The 23,486-nt window shown below is 54.6% G+C and overlaps 1 protein-coding gene across 1 annotated transcript; it reads right to left on the reverse strand.

The window, feature by feature from the left end:
* Window positions 1-5,805: 5,805 nt before the first annotated feature.
* Window positions 5,806-22,211, reverse strand: PARP10 (poly(ADP-ribose) polymerase family member 10). The gene is made up of 10 exons (XM_083448949.1): window positions 22,014-22,211; window positions 19,479-19,724; window positions 19,126-19,374; window positions 15,158-16,011; window positions 13,237-13,449; window positions 12,068-12,188; window positions 9,537-10,496; window positions 9,254-9,393; window positions 7,499-7,673; window positions 5,806-6,413 (listed from the first exon to the last, which is right to left on the reverse strand). Exons 1-10 carry the CDS (start codon window positions 22,174-22,176, stop codon window positions 6,112-6,114), a joined length of 3,423 nt encoding a protein of 1,140 aa, XP_083305075.1. The 5' UTR covers window positions 22,177-22,211; the 3' UTR covers window positions 5,806-6,111.
* Window positions 22,212-23,486: the final 1,275 nt, after the last annotated feature.

Raw genomic sequence — 23,486 nt, forward strand, 5'->3', positions numbered from 1 at the left:
GGGCCCGAGGAGGGAGAGGCGGGGGCTGCCCCACGTGGCTGGGGGGCATGAAAGATCTCCTGGCAGCTTCTGAAAAAAGCTAAAGTGCCAAACTGAGGGAGGGGCTGATTATATTCCCCTGTGACGCAGCGATTAACAGGGACTGCTGTGGGCAGGCTCCCTGCATTGCCCGGGGTTGGACTAGATGACCCGCGGGTCCCTTCCCACTCTCCAGTCCTCCGAGTCTCGGATTCCTGGCTCCTTTCCCCATCCGGCTCCCGGCCCGCCCTTCTCGCTGGGTGGGCGGCGCTGCCGGGAAAGTGCGGGGGGGGGGGCCATTCGGAAAGCGAAAGTGATCCTGGCCTCCCGCGGCGCGGCTGCTGCTGCCACCTAGAGGCCGAGCCAGGAAGCGCAGCCGCCCGCCAGGAGGAGCCGCCTCCGGCCCGGGGTGGCCCGACTGGCCCCCGCTCGGCTCCCAGGGCGGGGAGGGGGCAAAAGGGAGCAAGTGGAGGAGGATCGCGACGGGGGGGGGGCGCTTTCTGGGATGGGAGGGGCCTTGGGGTGCCCCGTAGCCTGATGCCCGCTGGTGGTGCGCCAGGGTACGCCCACCCTGGACGGGCAAGCCTGGGGCGACGTGGGCCGAGGAGCCTCGCGGCGGAGGAAGGGATCGCGCGCAAGCAGCAGGGGAGGCGGAGCGGGGCTTCGAGGGCGCGCCCTTGGCGAAGGGAGGCGGGGAGCCCCGGAGCTGCCTGCCAGAGCCAGGCGCTTTGGAAAGAGTCCAGGAGCCCTCCGCCAAACGCGGCTTTGCTTCAGCCCCTTCTCACCACGGGTGGGGGGCTGCCTGTCTTGGGGGTGGCGTGGGCCGCGAGGGCCATTTGCACCTGCGGGAGGTGAGAGAGACGAGTTAGGGCCCTCCCATTTTGGTCCAGTCTCTTGCACACTTGGGCGGGGGCTGCGCTGCCTGGACACCTCCGTGAGTATCACAAAAGTGAGATAAAGTTGTACAGTACATGTAATAAAAACAACTTAAAAAGCAGAGACATCACCTTGCCAACAAAGGTCCGTATAGTTCAAGCCCTGGTTTCCCCAGTAGTGATGTATGGAAGTGAGAGCTGGACCATAAAGAAGGCTGATCGCCGAAGAATGGATGCTTCTGAATTCTGGTGCTGGAGGAGACTCTTGAGAGTCCCATGGACTGCAAGAAGATCAAACCTGTATCCATTCTTAAGGAAATCAGCTCTGAGTGCTCACTGGAAGGACAGATCCTGAAGCTGAGGCTCCAAGACTTTGGCCACCTCATGAGAAGAGGACTCCCTTGAAAGGACCCTGGTGTTGGGAAAGATGGAGGGCACAAGGAGAAGGGGACGACAGAGGACGAGATGGTGGGACAGTGTTCTCGAAGCTACCAGCATGAGTCTGACCAAACTGCGGGAGGCAGTGGAAGACAGGAGTGCCTGGCGTGCTCTGGTCCAGGGGGGCACAAAGAGGCGGACACGACTAAACAACAACAGCAACAACATGTAGTAAAGCAGTCCAGAAGCTTCAGCCACAAGGAACCACAATGGACAGGTGTGCATTGCTGCAAAGGCATCTTTCCATCTGCTCCCCGTTTGCCTCCGGCCCCATATCAAGGTTGCAGACCCTTCAAGCAGCGGCTGAGAAGCCTTCAGCCCATCCACGATGGCTGGACTTCAAGTCCTATGACCCCAGACCATTGGGCATGCTGGCTGCGAGAGTCCAGGAACATCTGGAGGACCCCCCCCACTTGGAAGTTTTCCGGGGGTCTGGTGTGTCTCAGGGGTCTCTTTCTGCCCCTCCACATCCAGGGCCCAAAGACCAGGAGAGGCAAAAGGGCTTTCCTGAGAAAGTCCCCTCCCCTTTTCAGAAAAAGGAAACAAAAGAGGGGTCTTTTTAGGGCAGAAGGCCTTCAGCTTACTGGAATCAAATGGAGGCAATTCTCAAATTTCTTTACTGGCCCTTACATTGCAATGCTTTGCAGATTATTGTCATTGATTTATATTTTGACTGCAGACGAAGATGGCTGGAATTGGACGTTTCCACAGTAGCAAAGGCCTGATATCCCTGCAGAAGGGGGGGAGATGTGGAAGCTGAGAAACAGCTGGGCATGAACTGGAAGCCTGGCCGCCCAAGGGGGGGCTCTCCTCCCAAACTCTGCTGCCTCCACAGGGCTTTGTTGTGCTCCCCACCTTCTGTTCCCTCCTGCTTGGAGTTAAGTTGGCAGCCACTAAGTTTGTAGGTAGCAGTGCCCCCCACTCAGAGGCTGGCATGGTTGGCCCCTGTCAAGGGCGCAGGCCCAGAGGGTTTGCCAAGGGAACAAGGGAGCCGACGTACGTCTATGCTTAAGGTTGAGGCGCCTCTCCTGGACCCCATCTTTTCAGGCTCAGAACCCGGGGGGGGGGGGGAGTTTCACAGAGACTCCTGGAGACAACCACTCACCCCCTTTTGGGTGTTCCATTCGGGGGGGGCATTTCAGAGCAGCAGAGGCGCTGGGAGCCAAGTTCATCTGGGGCAAAGAATGAGCACAGCTCCCCCTGCATCCCCCCCCCCCCCGTTTCGGACATGCTGTGCTTGGGGGGTGGGGAGAGGCCTTTGCATCCAAGACTTGGGGCACCATCAGAGGCCAAGTTGTTAACAAGCTCCCATTGTCCTTTCTTCCTATAAGAAGTTGGCGTGTGGAGCTGCCTGGCAAGAAAGTGAAACCGCATTGGCTTAGGTGCCCCTTCCCCCCAGTGCCCAGCCGCTGCCAGTTGGCTCAGGAGGGGCCCTGAGCAAGTGGCCCCCTCGTGGGCTCTGCAAGGCCACAGCAGAACAGACCGGCCAGCCCCAAAGCCCAAGCCTGGCTGGACTGAGGGTGAGCATTTCTGCCATGTGGGGAGAAGCTGCCCTAGCTGGTTTGGTACCTTATTCTGCATATATTCGAGGGCAAAACAGTGCTTGGCGGCATCAGGTGTCAGTTGCAAAATCCTGGGGCTGAATATTCAGCCGCAGAAGTGGGCATTTTTGCAAAGCTCTGCTTTTCGCACCCTATGAAGGCTCCCACCACCCAGTGACCTGGCGTGCGCATGAGGCATCGGGAGCACCATTGAGCCAGGGCCACCCCGATCTGCCTGGCACAACTTCTGCTACAGCACAGGGTGGGGGGCACACTCCTTGCCCCCCCCCCATAGCAGCGCCACCAGCCCTGGCTGGCTGAGGAAGGGCTGCAGCACGCAAAGGGTTAAGCCCCAGGCTCCCGGCCGCTCCCTCCTCTGCATGGAAAAACTGCCTCAAACAAACCCTTTTCATTACATGAAAAGCAGCTTCTGCTCCCAAACCGCAGCCCTGGCACCGCCCCATAGCGCCCCTTTGATCTGGTGGGGCTGCAGCTTCCAGGGAACAGGGGGGGGCAGGACCCCCCAGGGAGGGAGAAACGGGCCCTTATCCGCACCCCCCCCAACGTGCATTGAATTGGAGGGAGAGGCAGCTGAAAGATTTTTTGCAGGGGTAGCGTTGCACTCAAGCTGAAGTGCCCCCCCAAGAGGCCTTTGGCCCACCATCATGGGTCTCCCCCCCCAAGTTTGTGATGCCCCTCCTCTCCCCACAGCACCCATAAAAAGCCACAGGTCACCCTGTGAGCCCATCACTAAGCTGGTGGGGGGGGATTCCTCTGCCTCATAAACACCTGGGAAATGCTTCCTTTGCACTGGGGGCAACAGGGCCCTATTGCCCCCCCCCCACAAGGCTCTCTCCTCCCATTGCCTCCAAGGCTCAGATCCATTTTCTCCGGAGAGAAAAAACTCAAAACATCTGATCTGTCAGAGCAAACACACAATACACACAGAGAGAATTTCACCACCAACACAGTTGTTTTTCTCCTGTTTGGAACATTCTCTCCCCCCCCCCCCCCCGCATGTTCCCCAAGTAATGAGCAATCGGGGAAGAATGGGCCCCAGGGAACGGCGCTTCCTGAAGCAGCCACACAAAGGGCCGGAAATGCCTCTTGTGCAGGCACTGCCAGCTTCCCTGCCAGCCCTGCCCCAAAGCAGCCAGCTTCCTCACACCCCTCTCTGGCATCAACTGGCCAAGGTGGGCGCGACAAGAGCACCCCCTTGTGGTGCGCGAAGTTCAGCTCTGCAGCGCCAGGAGGGAGGGACCCTCTGCCCCACAGCTTAAGCAGGTGTTGCCCCAGGCCCAGGAGGAAGCAGCGCCTGCTGGATCAGGCCCACGGCCCATCAAGTCCAGCCTCCTCTTCTCATGGGGGCCAAGCAGATGACCAGGATGGGGAGCCTGCAAGCAGGATTCGAACACAGAGCCCCCTCTCATCCTGTGGCTTTTATCTCCCTCTAAAACCATCCACGTTGGGGCCATCACTCGTCTCCTGGGAGGGCAAGTTCCCTGGTTTGAGTTCTTCTGTTCACACTCTGCAATGAAAGGAAAAAGCTTCCTCTGTTTCCGCGGTCTCTGTCCGAGGCCAAGCAGAGCCAGGAAGAGACCCGTCCCTGGACAGATTACGCTCCCGGAAAACCAAAACTGATGAGGAACAGCTGAGGGAAGTTTGGGGTCTTTAGCCTGAAGAAGAAGAGATGATGGAGATGGAGCCAGCGTGTTTTCTTTTGTTCTGGAGTGTTACGGAAATTACGGGGGGGGGGCACATCTTTAAAGTTGTTAAATGTTACAAATATTATGCATAAATGCATCCTTTTGACTTGACAGCTCAGGGAAGTTACCTAGCTTTAAAAATCATATAAAACCAACTCCTTTGCCAGTTTCCTCCATTCCACCGCCAATTTGCTTCACTGGCCAAGGACTTGGAAACCACTCGGTCCCCACCATAATCCCTCAAGCGGGAGGTCACCTACGCAAAGGAAGGTGCTCATAGGTGTCAATCGCTGGGCAAAGGCACTCCTCCGGACTTGCCCAGGTGGCAGACTAGGCAGACCCAAGTTCTATTGTCCCTTTGTAGCAGGTGCTTAGAATGTACTTCCCAACACATATCCTGAATCCGCCTGTCCCTCCTATGTTAATCGTGTATAACCCTTTCCTTTTCTGACGTGTCAATGATGCTGTACGAACTGTATTCTGGGATATGGTGGGAAAGTTTTAAAAGTCCTTGTCACCCCATCCTCGGGGTTCAAAATTCCTCTTTGAACCTGTTGCGCAATGAACTTTGGTCTACAGCTATTTGCTCCGGTTGGTGGCTGGACTCCTTCCTTTATTCCACAGGGACCCGTGGGCTCTGCGTGACGAGCTGGGGGGCTGAGCAGCCTCGCACCTAGATTTTTCCGTAACAGGAGGGAAGGACTCGAACCCATGGCTTCAAATGACAAGAAAGGAGATCCTGACTGAACGTCTGAAAGGACTTTCTGAGGACAAGAGCTGTTCAGCAGCAGAGACTCTCCTTCCTTGGAGGTTTCTAAACAGAGATGGGCTGCCATCAGTCAGGGGGCTGGACTAGATGGGCCCTGGGGTCCCTTCGAGCTCCACAGTTCTCCGATTCCTCTCCCCTCCAGGCTACTCTCAGGCTGCAGGAGGGAGGGAAGCCAGATTCAAAGGCGGGAACAAGAGTCGAAGAAGAGAGACCATGCGCCAACGTGGCAAAGTTGCCTGCAGGGCGCTGGGCTTCTTGGGGGACAGGCAGCCTGGGGCAAAGGCACAGAGGCAGCCCATCTCCCCTGCCCCCCAGCCCCACCCAACCGGCCCTTGGATCCTACCCAGACCTGCAGAGCCTCTCCCAGCCAGGCTGGTCTCTGCTGCTCTTGCCAAGCCAAGGAGCAAAGGAAGGGGGGTGGAGGAGAACCCCCCCCAAGCAAGACAGGCCCTGCTCTGACTTTTCCTTGTGTGCCTTTTAATGCATGGCTTCTCCATCCTTCAAACCACCCCCAAAGTGATGCCCCACGTAGGCAGCAGCAGAATCAGCAGCCCCCCCCCCCCCCAAAAAAGAGGTAATATGTTGAAAGCAGGGTCCTAGGAGATCCAGTCTGAACAAAGGCTGGTGCCCAGTGGAGTCTCACCAGCTCTGCTCCCTCAGGACCAGTCTGGCCAAGGGCATCCTTGCCCACCCCCCTTGCTGTTTCTCCTGGCAGCCCTGGGGGAGAGGGGAACAGCAGCCCTCGCAGGCCCCCCCTTGCCCCCTCAGGGCTGCTTGGACCAGCGGCAGGTGATGAGGTACTGAGGATATGCCTGAGTGTCGTTGAAGATGACAAAGACGCCTGGGTTGCGGAGGTTGTCCACGGTGCTGTCGTAGCGCCGTGGCACGGCGTCCCCTTCCCGCAGAGGCGGCGCCCGCATGCTGGGGTTACCCAGCGCATAGTCCCCGGTCAGCGTCCGCGTCACAAAGATGTACTTGTTGCCGTCGCTGCTGGAGGGGGAGTACATCTCCTGCACGGAAACGACGGCCTTGACAGCAAAGTAGACCCCGTGGCCGTAGCGTGTGGCTGGAGGGACAAAGAGGGAAGGAGAGGGGGCTGGGGTCAGGAAATGGGACCCAGGCAGTGTAGGCTCTTCCTGAGGTCTCCCCCAGCCCCAAAGCACCTCCCGCAAGCCTGCCTAACCCCTGCCAGGCTTGGGGGAGTTCCACCTGCAGTTCCCCATGGGTCCACCTGGGGGCTCTGCTCAGAACAATTCTCCAAGGAGGGACAAGCCTGGCTGTTTTCCAAAGCATGGCTGCTGAAGAAACTTCACCTGCTGGGTCAGTCCAAAAGCCTGTTGGATGAGTCCAAAAGTCACCAGGATAGCAATGTTCTCACAGGGGCCCATCAGATGCCCCTTAGAGGAAACCTTCCAGCAGGATACGTGCCAAGAGGAACTTTCCCCTCCTGCGGTTCCCAGCAAGCATTGCTGCCTCCAGCCGTGGAGACAGAGCAGATCCGTCCTGGTCAGCAGCCATTGCGAGCCCCTCCTCTGTGAATCTGTCAAACCCTCTTGCAATGCCAAACTTTAAAAGCTAAACCTTCCCTCTGTTTATTATATACAGTATTTTTTGCTCTATAAGATGCCCGTTTTCCCTCCTAAAAAGTAAGGGGAAATGTGTGTGCATCTTATCGAGCAAATGCAGGCAGGAGGCTCTGCTCAGCGCTCCCTTTAAAGAGCCGCACACACACTCCACACGCTCTTTAAAGGGAGCGCGGCTCTTGGGGGAGCCTTAGCCGTGTGCAGCCTCTGCCGGGCAGGGAATGATGGCTCCCCTTGCCTGGGGGAGGCTGTGCGCGGCTATCCCATAAGCCAGGACAGCCAGATGGATCACTGCGCTGTGATCCCGCTTGCTGTCCTGGCTTCTGGGATCCAGAATATTTTTTTCTTGTTTTCCTCTTCTAAAAACTGGTCTGGTGCATCTTACAAAGCGAAAAATATGGCACTTAGTTTATTTCTTCTTCTTCATAGTCCATGTTTTTTTCAACATAGTCCATGTTTTTTCAACCCTCAGATCTGGAATCTGCTAGATCTGGGCTGGGGCCCTCCTGGTAGCCCTCCTGGGTGCTCCAGGCACCCCACATACAGCCCCCTCCCACCCCTGGCTCACCGTTCTTTCCGCAGAAGCTGCGGTTGAAGCCGTGCAGGCAGATCTCACGGCTGGACTCCTCCGTGGTGCCGTGGAAGAGGAGGCGCTCCACATCCCGACGCCCACAAACGTTCAGCAGGGCCACCTTCTTCAGCTGGTACTGCTGGTAGAGAAGAGGGTGCAGCAGCTTCTCCACCTGCCAGGCACGGAAGGGAAAGGAGGGACCATGAAGGCAGCGGTGGTGCAGTGGTTAGAGTGCCGGACGAGGACCTGGGCCAGACCTCAGCCATGAAGTTGTGCCAGGCTTTGGAGAAATGCAGCCATTCTCATAGCGCAGGTGCTCCCAATTAAGCTTCCCTCCTACTCCTACCCCCCCCCCCCAATTATCTCCATCACTTCCCCCTTCTTGCAACCTGATCTTGCAACCACTAAGCCTTCTGTGTGGCAACCTTATCAGCACTCCTTGGAGAGAGAGGCTGGACACTTTCTAGCGAAGGGGAATCACTTCTCTCCCTCTCTTCCTCTTCTGCTTCTCCTGGCTGTTCCCCACTCAGTTCTGCCCAGCTGTTGTTTTCCAAACTATGCCCTTCTGCAAACCAGTTCTCTAAATCTATGCTGCTCCACACTTCCTGGGCAGCTTCAGGATCCTGGTCAGGAGCAGGAAGAGGGGGAGGTTCCCACCGTTCCTCATCAGAGCTGTAATCCTCAGTCGGGTCTCTGACAATTTGTGACCCTGCACCAAACAACTCACTGCTGCCCGGTCTGCTTGCTAGTCAAGGCATCGTGAACATCCAGAAAAGATTGAAAGGTGGCTCAAACAACCGTGTCAGCCCCCACCGCTGTACCCAATAATGAGTAATGAATTTTAAGGAGGACGTTGACAAGCTGGAATGTGTGCAGTAGAGGGCAACCAAGATGATCAAGGATCTAGAAGCCAAGCCTTATAAGGAACGGTTGAAGGAGCTGGGGATGTTTAGCCCAGAAAAGAGGAGACTTTGAGGAGGTAGGAGAGCCATCTTCAGATGTCTCAGGGGCTGTCACAGGGAAGAGGGAACATGATTATCTTCGCCTGCTCTGGATGATAGGACTCGAACCCATGGCCTGGAAACGATGCCTTATGAGGAACGGCTAAGGGAGCTGGGCATGTTTAGCCTGGAGAAGAGGAGGTTAAGGGGTGATATGATAGCCATGTTCAAATATATAAAAGGATGTCACATAGAGGAGGGAGAAAGGTTGTTTTCTGCTGCTCCAGAGAAGCGGACACGGAGCAATGGATCCAAACTACAAGAAAGAAGATTCCACCTAAACATTAGGAAGAACTTCCTGACAGTAAGAGCTGTTCGACAGTGGAATTTGCTGCCATGGAGTGTGGTGGAGTCTCCTTCTTTGGAGGTCTTTAAGCAGAGGCTTGACAACCATGTGTCAGGAGTGCTCTGATGGTGTTTCCTGCTTGGCTCGATGGCCCTTGTGGTCTCTTCCAACTCTAGGATTCTATGATTCTATGAAATTGACAAGAGATTCCCACTAAACATACAGAAAAACTTTCTCACAGTAAGAGCTGTTCAGCAGAGGAACAGACTCCCAAAAGAAATGCTGGACTCTCCTTCCTTGGAGGTTTCAAAGCAGAGGTTGGACGGCCATTTGTCAGGTCAAGCTTCTTGCCAGTCTAATTCCAGCAGGGGCACATGAGTGCCCACGGGCGCCACGCTGGCTCCCCTTGCTCCGCAGCATCATGCCCCCGGCTGTTCCAGACCAGCGCCCCCCCCCCGCCAATACCTTGACGATGCGGATCTTGTTGTGCATCTCCTCCAGGGTGTCGTAGAAATGGCGCACCGTCTCCCGGAACTCCTCTGTTCCCTCCACAAGCTGCACCAGCCTCGCCTCCCCATCATCCAGCCCCACAGGGACAGAAGGACCTGCAGAGGGGGCACTGCCCATCAGGAGGGGGGCGTGGGCTCAGAGGGGCCCTCCCCCCACGCCACAGCCGCTCTTGGGCCAAGAGGCAGCCCATTCAGCCCTGGAGAGGAAGATCACACCTGAATTGGGTGGCAGAGCCTACCTGGGAGGCGGCCAATGGGCACAGTGCGGGCACTGCCCAGGTCGTACTCTTCCATGCGCTCGAAGTCGATGGCGAAGGGGCGCCCATCAAAGAAGACGTCCAGGCGCTTGAGCCCCCGACCCCACGCCTGCTCCAGAAGGGCGCTGGCCTGCGCCGAGTATGGGGTGGAAGATCCCTGGGGGTCCCAGTGCACCCAGCAGGCGTCGCCAGGGTCCCCCACGGCCTCCGTGCGCAGCAGCCGGGTTAGTAGCAGCGCCAGGTCCCGCGTGGCGGCCACGGGGTAGTCGGCGAAGCCTCGCACCACGGCCACCTCCCCGTCCAGCCAGATGCGCACCGCGTGCTTGCGCTCCAGGTGGGCCAGGTAGGCGAGGCAGGGCGGCGCCAGGGAGCGCAGGGCGGCGTGGGGCACCCTCTCCTCCCGCAGCTGATCCCGCAGGGCGTCCTGCAGCTCCTGCGCCAGGGGGGCTGCGTCCTCCTCCGCCCCCAGGAAGACGGCCACCTGGGCCGAGTCGGCCGCCTGCCTGGCGTCCTCCAGGGAGATGTGGAGGGCTGAGAGGAGGGTGGCGTCCGCGCTTGGCGCCTGCTCCTGCGCCCAGCTGGTGAGGGAGAGCTCCATGGCGCGACGCAGCTCCTCCTCCTCGCACCGAGCGCTGTCCATCGACTGCTGGATGGCCAGCAGCAGCTGAGCCTCCTCTTCCTCCTCGGCCGCGCTGCTCCGCAGGGCCAGGGGTCCTTCTTCCAGCACCCCCTCCTCCTCCTCCTCCGTGGCATCAGTGCCCTCCGCCCTAGCAGCTGCAGGGGCTGTCTCTGCCCCCTGCGAGGGCTGCTCAGGGTCAGTGTACAGGTCCTCCGGCTCTTCCTCCTCCACCCTGACGTTCTCCAAGGACCAGGACCCCCGTCCGGAGGCTGGGGAAGCCCCCCTGGGAGGCTGGAGGGCCGCCAGCAGGCCCTTGATCTCTTCTGTGGAGGGAGAGGGGGCTGTCAGGGGGCAGAAGGGGGGCGGGGAGGGGGGCTCACTCCCCTCGCAGTCCCACAAGCACACCCACGCTCCCCCCCCCAAGCCGGCCTCTCTGAACAGGGGCCTTCAAGGGAGGGGGCACGGAGGAGAACCCCCATCGTAGAATCGTAATTATAATAATAAATTTTTATTTATACCCCGCCCTTCCCGGTTCGAAAACCAGGCTCAGGGCGGCTAACAAACACTTCAAAACACTTAATTATAAAAGCAGCATAATACACAGCATAAAAACATGAATAACAATAAAATTCAAAAATCGATTAGATAATCCCCAGGGCTAGCTGGCTGAAGTGATCCTACTTGGGCCAGTGAAGAGACCAGGGGAGAATTAGCTGTGGGATCCCAGAGCGGGTAATCTTCATAAAAAGGGGAGAAGGAGGGAAGGAAGGGGAATAAAAGATCAGGTTAAATTCAAATCAAAGTCCAGGCGGAATAGCTGTGTCTTACAGGCCCTGCGGAAGGTGGTTAAATCCTGCAGGGCCCTGGTCTCTGGGACACCTGGGACAGAGCATTCCACCAGGTCGGAGCCACCACTGAGAAGGCCCTGGCCCTGGTGGAGGATAGTCTGACTTCCTTAGGGCCTGGGACCTCTAAACTATGGTTGTTCATAGACCTTAAGGTCCTCTGCAGGGCAGACCAGGAGAGGCGGTCCCGTAAATATGAGTTGGAAATAGAGTTGGAAGGGGTCTTCAGGGCCAGTCCAACCCCCTGCAATGCAGGAATCCGAATAGAGATTTTATGATTTATTCCTCTGGGTCTCTGGCAGGGTGGATAAAAATCAATGATTTAAAATAAGAATAATAATCAGATTTTTTAAAATTTAAATCAGATTCTTTAAATTTAAATTGGATTTTTAAAACAATATGCTTTCGGAGGAAAAATCTTTCTAAACACAGTTTTCTATTTAAGTTACATTATAGTCCAAAGGCTGTTCATCAGGAAATAAGGGTTTGTTTTAAGTTTTTCATGTGTGCTAAAACTCAGTCTAAGTTTTCTGTTAAAAAAATCATTTAACCACATCAGTTAACAAACATGGATACATATGCTAGAACATTATTGCTTTAATTAAATAAATTGTTTAAATTGTTATAAAGGAAATGAAAATTTTTCTCCTTCCAATAAAGTACAGCTGAAAAGTTGTCCAAATATAAATAGTTAACTTATTAAACCTCATAATAATTTCATAATTATCTGTCTTTGTATTTCTAATAGTATAACCAAATCAGTGATTTTTGATATAACTGTAAAAACTACTCTGAAAATTTATTATTCCAAAAATGAAACCTTCATCTGGTTGTAAATATTAAGGTTATACCAGCAAGAATGAGTCTTTCTGTAAAAAAGTGATTTAAATCAAGTCTTGCCGGGGGGGGGGGGGGAATCTCCAGAGCCCCTCCCAGGGGCAAGAAAGGGCAGGGAGCTCCACCCCCCTCCATCACGCCAGCCCCACAGCGCCCCTCTCCTCTCCGTCCCCGGAGGAGCAGGCAGGCGGGAGAAGGGGGCAGGATCTTACCCAGGTTGGCGTCACTCGGCTCTCCAGCTGCGCCCACTGGGGCTCCCAGCCCCTCCTGCCCATGGGGGGCATCTCGCGGGCAGCTCACCGCCAGCGGCTCCTGAGACGTCTCCAGTTCGTGCTGGGGAGAAATTGGGGGAAGGAAAGTCAGGGGGGCATTCGCAGAGCCAAGCAGAGTCCGGTCTCCTCGTTTCAGAGTGGGGGGCGGGGGCACACGTTGAGATTCTTGCATTGCAGGGGGCTGGAGCACATGATTCACAGGGCCCCTCCCAACGGTGCAATTCTAGGATTCTATGCACCGTGCCAGAAAATAAAAGGCACATAGCATATAATAATAAAAATAATAATTTTATTATTTCTACCCCAGTCATGAAAGTAAAAATAAAATAAAATAAAATAAAATAATAATAATAATAATAATAATAATAATAATAATAATAATAATAAATTATTTCTACCCTGCCCTCTCCAGCCAAGACCGGGCTCAGGGCGGCTAACAACCAATAATAAAAACAAGTTGTTTGAAATACAACTTAAAAAACAAGATTAAAATACAACATTAAGACATTAAAATTCAGCCTCATCACAGGAGGAGAAAGGAAAAAAGAAAGAGGGGGAGGGAATCAAATTGATTCCAAGTCAAAGGCCAGGCGGAACAACTCTTGTCTTACAGGCCCTGCGGAAAGAAATCAGGCCCTGAGGAAAGTAAACCATGAAAGTATAAAGGGAAAAGGGGGAGGCGCTGGAAACCCACCTTCACCTGGAATATGGTTTCACCCCCAGGGAAAATTATTGTTGTTGTATGTTAAATATATACACCACCTTACACCCAAAAGTCACAAGGCGGTTTAAGGCACAAGAACATAAAGTGCAGAATGTAAGAATACCAAAAAAAATCTGCCCCCAAGGTGCATTTAGAAGGTGGCCACAGACTGTTTTTCATGACCAAAGGCCTGGCAAAAGAGGGAGAATTTGTCTGGCCCCTAGTGGAGGCCGCAGGTGAGCCTCCCCAGGGAGTCCCATCAAAGGGGAGCCACTGCAGAAAAGGCCCCACCACTGAGCCGCTTGGCCCTCACACTCACAGGGGGTGTCTCCTTCCCGCTTTCCTCCTGAGCTCCCCTTTTCCAGGGCATCCCCCCCCCCCCCGGAAAAAGTGCACCTGAACCCACCTGCGTCTCTGGGGGGCTCCAGCGGACCCTCTCCAGGCCGATGGTGCAACGAAAGCGCCTCTCCAGTTCCTGCAGGGCCTCCTGGCCCCGTTTCTCCAGCAGGAAGCGGCTGATGCCCGGCAGCTCCAGCGTCACCGTCTGGGTGTGGATGGCGCTGAGCAGACTCTGCAGGAGCTCAGCGGCCGCCTGGCAGGCTCCGGCCTCCCCACTCAGCTGTGCAGCAGGAGGAGAGCAGAGGCAACTGAGACACCGGAATCCCACAAAGGTCCAGCTCAAAGAAGATTGCTAGAATCACAACAGCGTCACAGAACAAGAAGCCTGGCAATCACCAGGCAGTTCAGTCTTGCGCAGGGGCCATGTTCCAGGAGGGGCGCACATATGAAAAAACACACACAGTGGAACCTTGGTTCTCGAACTCAATCCATTCCGGAAGTCAGTTCGACTCCCGAAACCGTTCGGAAATCAAGGCGCAACTTCCGATTGGCTGCAGGAGTTCCTGCACTCAAGTGGAAGCTGCGTCAGACGTTTGGCTTCCGAAAAACGTTCGAAAACCGGAACACTTACTTCCACGTTTTTGGCATTCAAGAACCAAGGTACGACTGTACTCAAATTGCATCCTTGGGGGAAAAACAAAAGCCATGCATGAGTTGCAAAAAAGAGCTTTAAGGCTCTCTGTCTTGCTGGCCGCTCAACACATTGGCTCTGGAAAACTAGGGATGCTCCTGATGTGGGAGCGCAGAAGCCCTGCCGGATCTTGTGAGGGCAGCTCAGAATGGGTGCGCCCCAGACAGCCTGGCCCCCTCCCCAAGCAAGGCAGGGAGAGCTTAGAAGCGCTTTCTGCACCAGGTGTTTCCAGCGCGAAAAGAGCTTCTAAGCTCTCTGTCTTTCTCACAGTTTACTTGCAGGATCTCAACCAGGTGCGTTTGAAATCACACAGGTTCGGATGCAATGGTACTGGAGTCTCAAAAGGGGAGCAAATTTTTTTAGCAAAAACGTTAATACAATTCAGGAGGCACGGTAATTCAAAATAATTGGAAAGGGCTTCTGAGTGCCAGACGACATGGGAGGGGGTGGGAATTGAAAAAAGGGGGGGCATGACGTGGCAGCTGCATTTCCCTCTCGGGGGTCCCTCCCCACTCTGCAGTTCCATGGCTCTGGGGGTCCACCTTGCTGCCTTGCTGGGGATATCATCATCATCATCATTTTTCGATTTGTATACCATCTTTCTATCTTACAATACTCAAGGTGGTTTACAAGCTGAAGAAACAAAAAATGTACATCTTATAACAATCTAATGCATTGCAAAAATGTGATAGTAAAACTTTAAAATAGGCAACCTACATTCAAAAAGTAACATTCAGCAATCATTACAATAATATTAAATAATACTAATAATAACATATAAAACATATACCATATTTTTCACTCCATAAGATGCACCTGACCATAAGAGGCACCTAGTTTTTAGAGGGGGAATGCAAGAAAAAAAATATTCTTTAAAGGGAGCGCTGAGCAGAGCCTGTATGCATCCCAGGCTCTGCTCAGCGCTCCCTTTCACAAGCCGCGTGGAGCGTGTGTGCGGCGCTTGCAGGCTCTTCCCCGAGGGAGAAGGGCAGCAAGAGCCACGCACACGCTCCGCGCGGCTCATGAAAAAGAGCGCTGAGCAGAGCCTCCCGTCTGCATTTGCTCCATAAGAAGCACACACATTTCCCCTTACTTTTTAGGAGGGGAAAGGTGTGTCTTATAGAGTGAAAAATAACATATAATAACATATAATAGTTAAACAGAAATCCACTCTACAGTTACAATAAATAATTTCTAAACTATGATCAATAAAACAATGGCAAGCCACAGTACACAAAATAATACGAGACGAACTGAGAAGCAGGAGGCCCTCAGGCCCCGGCAGCCCCTCTCTTACCCGCAAGCCTGTGACGTCGTCTCCTTCCAGGGGCAGGAGGGTGACGCTGCCAATGCCCGCCAGCACCTCCTGGTAGTACCTCTGGAGGTAGCGCAGGGCTCCCGGCTCCATGGCCACCAGGGCCTCGTCCGGCATGCTCTCCTGCAGGCAGGCCGCCAGCCGTGCCCGGTTCTCGGCCTCCATCCCGGCCAGGGTCAGGCCCTCCAGCCGCTCCCCGCCCTCCTCCAGCCGCACCCGGCAGCAGGGGAGGGTCTCCTGCAGCTGGGCCCAGCGGGGGGAGGCCAGGGCCGGCAGGTGCCTCTCCGACAAGGGCAGGGCAAAGTGGCCCAGGGAGGCGCCCAGCAGCTCGGTGGCCAGGCGGGCCGTCTCGGGCCTCAGGGCCGCCACCAGCACCTCGTCCGCAGCGGGGAGGAAGCAGGCGCCCAGCCCCCGCTCGGCCAGCCGCTCCGCCAGGTGACGCCCCACGTCCTCCTGCCGAAGGAAGTCCAGGACCCAGGCGGAGAAGGGCAGGCGCTCAGGGGTCACGTTCTGCAGGACCCCCTGGACGTGCTCCAGCAGCCACTTTTGGCGCAGTGGGTCGCCCCCAGAGACGCGCAGGCCGCCTTCGTCCAGGGCGATCACGCATTCCGGGTCAGGGGCGTTCAGCTCCCGGAGGACCAGGTCCACCTGCAGCAGCTGCCGGGGGAAGGCTTCCGGGAGGGGCAGGAGGGCGAAGGGTGTCTCTGTGTCCCCCGGAGGGGCTCCGTCCACCTCAGCCCCTTCTTGCTCTGGGGGCTCCAGGAAGTCATAGTGGGGGGAGACAGCCAAGCTGTGGTCCTGGAGGCGGTGGGTCTTCTGGAGCACATTCTCCACCACTGCAAGGGAAGAGGGGGAGGAGACAGGGTGAAGTGCCATCGCTGCAACTGCGGGGAAACTCCAAATTCTGAGCCATAGAATCACAGAATGGTAGTGCTGGAAGGGGTCCAAGGGTCATCCAGCTCCACCCCCTGAAATGCAGGACTCTAAAGCACCAGGCAGGTGGCTGTGGAGACTTGGAAAGAGAGGGATCTGGAGATGCAAAGAGGTTGAGGATATGCTTTATCATATGCGGTGGACTTTAGCTAAATGGGTAAGGGGTTTTGGGAAACGATATATAATGAATTGAGGAAAAACGTTATCCTTTTTGTTGGGGATAATTCAGAGGGAAATTCCCAGTTATCAGAAAGGACTTTTTATGTACACTACTACTGCGGCCCATATTCTGTTAGCCCAAAAATGGGAAACGAGTGAGGTCTCAACCAAAGAAGAACGGCAACTTAAGTTGACAGAATATGCACAGAATATGAATTTAACATATACAGGTGAAACTCAAAAAATTAGAATATTGTGGAAAAGTTCATTTATTTCAGTAATTCAACTTAAAAGGTGAAACTAATATATGAGATAGACTCATGATATGCAAAGCGAGATATGCCAAGCCTTTAATTTGTTATAATTGTGATGATTATTTCGTACAGCTGATGAAAACCTCAAATTAACAATCTCAGAAAACTAGAATATTCAATGAAACCAGCAAAACAAGGACTGCAAATAGAGCAATACTGGACCTCTGAGAAGTAGAAGCATGCATATGTACTCAGTACTCGGTTTGGGCCCCTTTTGCATCAATTACTGCCTCAATACAGCGTGGCATGGATGCTATCAGCCTGTGGCACTGCTGAGGTGTTATGGAAGACCAGGAAGCTTCAATAGCAGCCTTCAGCTCTTCTGCATTGCTCAGTCTCATGTCTCTCATCTTTCTCTTGCCAATGCCCCATAGATTCTCTATGGGGTTCAGGTCAGGCGAGTTTGCTGGCCAATCAAGCACAGTAATCCCATGGGCATTGAACCAGGTTTTGGTACTTTTGGCAGTGTGGGCAGGTGCCAAAGTCCTGCTGGAAAATGAAGTCAGCATCCCCATAAAGCTCGTCTGCGGAGGAAGCATGATGTTCTCCAAAATCTCTTGGTAGACGGCTGCGTTGACCCTGGACTTAATGAAGCACAGTGGACCAACACCAGCTGATGACATGGCTCCCCAAATCAACACAGACTGTGGAAACGTCACATCTGGCATTGTGTGCCTCCCCATTCTTCCTCCAGACTCTGGGTCCTTGGTTTCCAAATGAGATGCAAAAGCTGCTCTCATCAGAAAAGAGATTTGGGGAGCCCTGTCATCAGCTGGTGTTGGTCCACTGCGTTTCATTAAGTCCAGGGTCAAAGCAACCGTCTACCAGGAGATTTTGGAGCACTTCGTGCTTCCTTCCGCAGACGAGCTTTATGGGGATGCTGACTTCATTTTCCAGCAGGACTTTGGCACCTGCCCACAGTAATCCATGGGATTACTGTGCTTGATTGGCCAGCAAACCTGCCTGACCTGAACCCCATAGAGAATCTATGGGGCATTGCCAAGAGAAAGATGAGAGACATGAGGCCGAGCAATGCAGAAGAGCTGAAGGCTGCTATTGAAGCTTCCTGGTCTTCCATAACACCTCAGCAGTGCCACAGGCTGATAGCATCCATGCCACGCCGCATTGAGGCAGTAATTGATGCAAAAGGGGCCCAAACCAAATACTGAGTACATATGCATGCTTCTACTTTTCATCAGCTGTACGAAATAATCATCACAATTATAACAAATAAAGGCTTGGCATATCTCGCTTTGCATGTCATGAGTATATCTCATATATTAGTTTCACCTTTTAAGTTGAATTACTGAAATAAATGAACTTTTCCACGATATTCTAATTTTCCAAGTTTCACCTGTAGAATAAGAGAACCAGAAAAATGTATGCCTAAAGAAGACTGGAAAATGTTTACTGAGTACATGGGTGAAAATTGCGTTCATTTAAAAACGCTGGTAGCATTAAGATAAATTCAACTGTGTAAATAAGTTTTGATGGATGTAACAATGGATTACTGAATGGTTTAGTTCATGTAAAATATGCCGGGATGTGTGGTATGTAAAATGAACCACGGAAAGAGAAGGGAAGTTACTGATTTAAGATTGTTTAAATGAACATTTTGAAATGTAAATCAGAAAATTTAATAACAATTATATATATGAAAAAAAGAACAGAAAGAAAGGGATCTGGTCATTGCAAACACCAGACCAAACGGTAGCAATGTTTATGAACCCCCCTGCCGTGCGTGAAGCCTGGGGGGCAAAAGCCCCCACTGCTCTCCCTCAAAAGCCCCCACCTCTTGCGGTCAAGGTCAGCCGTCTCCTGCAGGAAGCCAGCGCAGGAGGGACGCCAGAAGGACTAGGGTGACTTGACTCGGACTACTGCAACGCGCTCTACATGGGGCTACCTTTGAAGGTGACCTGGAAACTACAACTAATCCAAAATGTGGCAGCTAGACTGGGGACTTGGGAGTGGCTGCCGAGACCACATAACACTGGTCCTGAAAGACCTACCTTGGCTCCCAGTACGTTTCCGAGCACAATTCAAAGTGTTGGTGCTGACCTTGAAAGCCCTAAACGGCCTCAGCCCAGTAGACCTGAAGGAGCGTCTCCACCCCCATCATTCTGCCTGGACACTGAGGTCCAGCTCCGAGGGCCTTCTGGTGGTTCTCTCACTGCGAGAAGCCAAGTTACAGGGAACCAGGCAGAGGGCCTTCTCGGTGGTGGCGCCCTCCCTGTGGAACGCCCTCCCATCAGATATTAAGGGAATAAACAACTATCTGACATTTGAAGGCAGCCCTGTTCAGGAAAGTTTTTAATGTGTGACATTTTGATTTATTTTTAATCTTTGTTGGGAAGACCAGCCAGATGGGCGGGGTACAAATAATAAATTATGATGATGATGATGATTGAGTCTCATCAGGTCTGGCTGCCTGATTTTTTAACACTGCCCCCCCCCACCCACTCAGGTTGACAGAGGATGCCAGCAACACCCCCTGGCCTTCCTGGAGGAAGTGAATCTGTGGAGCGTTCCAGACTCAGCCCTTACCTGCAGGGTTCTGGAAGGAGACGACAGCCACTGTGGCCCCCGCAAGCAGCCTGATGGCCCGCACTGGCCCCCCACCGCTGCGCTTGCTCTCAAAGTACAGCTCCAGCAGGTCCTGGCTGAGGGGGCCGAGGGGGCGGGGGCCCTCCCCCCACTGCACAAGCACACCGTCCGTCTGCTCCACCCAGTCCAGCGCCAGGCGGGCCCCGTCCAGCGGCCGACTCTCCACATGCTCCACCAAGGCCAGGAACTCTGCCAGGACGAGAGAGAGAGGAGACCGAGTGAAGAGGAAGGAAGAAGAGCCCCCCCCCCCCCCAATGAGGAAGACAGGAGGGAAGCAGGAGAGACAGACGTACTTGCGCTGCTGAGCGGACTGGGCAGCTGGACCAGGGCCTGATCACCTCTGGGGCTGCGGAAGACGGAGCAGACGCCACTCTCGCAGTTCAACATCCTCTCCACGTAAAGCTCCACCAGGTCCCGGCTGGTCTGGGGGTTCAGGCCTTGCAGGACCACCTTCCCATAATCCCGAGGGGCGGCCGGGTGCACCGTCAGGCGGGCGTCCTGCAGCTGGTGGTCCGTTCTGGAGAGGACCCGCTGGGCATCTGGATGGAGAGAGCAGGAGGCCAGAAGGTCACCTTGCAGAAGAGAAAGCGCCAAGCCAGCAGCCCAGGAGCTCTATCCCTGGGGGCCCAGAGGCTGGAGCGGCAGCAGCAGGCAGGGCGAACCTGCTGCCCCCAGGTGCCGCAGGACCCCCTTCCCCCTAGGCAGCACAGCCAATGGTCAGGGTGGGTGGGAGTTGCATCGGCACCTGGAGGGCACCACAGGTTCCCCGCTCACTCTGGGCTACAGCAACAGCAGCGCAGCAAAGCACCCCAGATCACATGCCAAGGGCCAGGCACCCCTGCTTCCCATGGAGACATCCGCAGGGCCACCGTGGGAACAGCAGGCTAGACTAGATGGGCCCGATCCAGCTGCAGGGCTCTTCTGCTGTGTAAAGGCCCGCTTCTGGCTCCCCTTCTGGAAGGGGAGCTGCCCTCCTGCTTCCCCCTTCCCTCCCCATGGCCGCTATGAGGTCCTCCTCTGAGGGCCTTCTGGCGGTTCCCTCTCTGCGAAAAGTGAAGGTACAGAGAACCAGGCAGAGGGCCGTCTCGGTGGTGGCTCCTGCCCTGTGGAATGCCCTCCCATCAGATGTCAATGAATAATAATAATAATAATAATAATAATAATAATAATTTATTTACACCCCGCCCATCTGGCTGGGCTTCCCCAACCACTCTGGGCGGCTTACAACAAAATATTAAAATATCGTAATACATCAAACATTAAAAGCTTCCCTAAACAGGGCTGCCTTCAGATGTCTTCTAAAAGCCTGGTGGTTGCTGTTCTCTTTGACATCTGGTGGGAGGGCGTTCCACAGGGAGGGTGCCACCACCGAGAAGACCCTCTGCCTGGTTCCCTGTAACTTCACTTCTCACAGCGAGAGAACCGCCAGAAGGCCCTCAGGAGATGGACCCTGGTGTCCGGGCTGAATGATTGGGGTGGAGACACTCCTTCAGATATACTGATTTTAGAAGACATCTGAAGGCAGCCCTCTTTAGGGAAGCTTTTAATGTTTTAATTTTAAGTTTGTTTTTAGTGTTCTGTTGGGAGCCAGCCAGAGTGGCTGGGGAAGCCCAGCCAGATGGGTGGGGTATAAATAATAAATTGATGATGATGATGATGTGAGTCACCTTTCTCCCACAGTAAGGCTGACAACAAGTGCTCCCCCCACCTCTTTTGTGCAATACAAATTTTCTACCATGTTTGCAGACCAAAAGAATTTTTCTGGCTTGGCTGCGGGAGACAAGCGCTGTCTACAAAACGGGAGCAACAGTCTCCAAGGAGAGGAACCGCAAAGGATGGCAGGAGTCTCCTGCCAGCCAGCCAAGCTGCCGCACCCCCGGGGTTCCCTTTGTTAACTGAGAAATCTGAGGGCTCCCTTGGACAAAAAACAAGGACACCGGCCAGGAATACCAGAGCAAAACAGCAGCCAGTAGGCTTGGTCTTGATTGAAGACTGTCAGGACAGGACTCCCACCTGCCTCAAGGTGGAACAAGATGGAAGCCCCAAACAAAAGAGAACCCAACTTTTATTAGCTGCTAATCCCCATGTTACGCCCCCCCCAAACTACATCACTCATACATCACGGTTACTGAAAGGGGAGGTCCGGGGGCTGTAATCTGAGCATCCTGGACCCTGCCCCTTGGTTCCCCTTGCCCTCCACCAAACACCCATCAACTGGAACAAAAGAGATGTTTACATTTCCCTGTTTCCCAGCCAAGTCAATCCCACCCTTTTGTCTTCATCTGGGTTTGGTATTTCTGGAAGGGCTACCTGTCTGGCACTCAGGTATCGGGAGGCCAGGGATTATCACTCAGGCAGAGGGGCTGCTGAGGAGCTGAGCTCACATGTCTAGATGAATTTTTGAAGTTTTCCCAGTCAGCCAGTACATAGATACATTTATCGTTTTGTATTGTGCAGCAGAGGCCCTTTGAATAGATAGGAAGAAACTGTGATGAAGTGTTTTGTGGGGACAAGTCACAAAAGTGATTGTGCTGATTTTGATAGTGCATGATATCTGCTGGAGGGGTATCTCCCCCCCCCCAACTATACATAAATTCCTGCAACACCATTCCATTTCCGGGGCGCACTTGGGCAAAAGCAGGCAGCCCCGCCACACTCTGCCAGCGCACTCTCACCCCATGTGCCAGGGGGCTCCTACTTTCACCTGTAAAGGGGAAGCTGCAAAACAGTCCAGACCTTTCTTTCCCCGAAGTGGAAAGTTGCTTCGGTGCCCCCCTCCCGCCCCTTGAAAGCAGCGCTCTTCGGGCAGGAGCCCCCCCCGGACTCACCCTCTTCCCTCTCGAAGGTGAGCGTGGCGCGGGCGCCCCTCCGCCGGCAGCTCTGCACGGCGCCCCCGCCCGAGCGCCGCCGGTTCTCGAAGTAGAGCACCAGCAGCTCGTCCGCCACGTCGCCGGGGACCCCGCGCACCTCCACCGACGCCGCCGCCGCCATCCCGGGAAGCGAAAGCGAAAGCGCCGCGGCGCGCAGGAAGGGGCGGGGACGCGCGAGAGAGAGAGCGAGCCCGGAGCCCCGACGCCCCCCAGCGGCCGCGCGCAGCCCCGACGGACGCGGCGCCCGGGATCCCCGACCAAAGCCGCCCGTCCCGCCGCCGGCGGAGGAGCTTCTCCGGCCGAGTTGCGCGCCGCGGGCGGCCCCGCAGCTGTCGGGGGGGGACGGACTACAATGCCCACAAGCCTCTGCGGCACCTGCCCGCCCCCCTGGCCTGGAGGAGGCCGCTGGGAGGCGGAGCCAGAAGCAGCGGGAGGGCAGGACGAAGAAGGACCCCCCCCGGCCATCCAGAGGGGCTGGAGACCCAACATCGGGAAGGGCCCTGCCCGGCTCTCGCCCTTTCTCTCTCCGGCGCCGACCCTCAGGATTGCACTGCGCGCCGGCTCTCCCTCCCCTTGAAAGATGCTGGTGACCCACCGCTTGAGCGAGAAGGGGCTGCTGCCTGCCCTAGGGCGGGGACTGAAGGCATGGGGACTAGGCGGGGGGGGTGCCGTCAAGAGGGGGTCCCCTTGATTGATTTCATTTCCATTCCACCTTTTTCTGCCAGGGAGCTCCGGGTGGTCTGCCTGGTTCTCCTCCTCCCCGTTTCATCCTCACAACCACCTGTGAGGCAGGTCAGCCAGTGAGCTGCAGGGCGGAGCGGGGTTTCGAACCCTCAACCTAGGCTGGCTGTCCATGAGGGAAAAGCTTCCACACTGGAACTTAGAATCATAGTGAAGGGCCATTACAATATTGTTCTCTAGATGATCCCAAAAACTCTTTTAGACATTTTCTCCTCTCTCATATGTTATCCCAAAAAACCCCTTCCTTTGAAGCCTGGAGGTTTTTACAACCAGCCAGAAGAGCAAAGCTTTTTCTCCTTTCTAAGATGTTACAGTGAAAATGGGCGTCTCTCTCTGGAATGTCTGGCTGAGGCGGGTAGAGATAAGAGCAAGGTTGAATGGGTGTTATTGCAACCCCAGAGGGGGGGGGGAGGCTGAAAAGGAGGAGGGTAACACAAGAAACAAAGCCCCATCTTATTGCTATTAGTGTAAATCACATGTTTTACATGTGAACACGTGTCTATGCATTCTAAGGGGTATAAAAAGTGGGCGCACCCTTACTGGGGTGTGCAGGTTGAGAGCTTATCGCTCTGTACCTTTGTTCTGCATATGCATTTCAAATAAAACCTTGTTAATAACCTGCAAGGACGTTTTGCCGCTTTGTGTGAATCTGTGCTCTGGGGACCAGCTCTCACCCGGAAACCAATGTCT

The sequence above is a fragment of the Podarcis tiliguerta genome (genome assembly GCF_965153285.1).
Source record: "Podarcis tiliguerta genome assembly, chromosome: 7".
Classification (NCBI taxonomy): domain Eukaryota; kingdom Metazoa; phylum Chordata; class Lepidosauria; order Squamata; family Lacertidae; genus Podarcis; species Podarcis tiliguerta.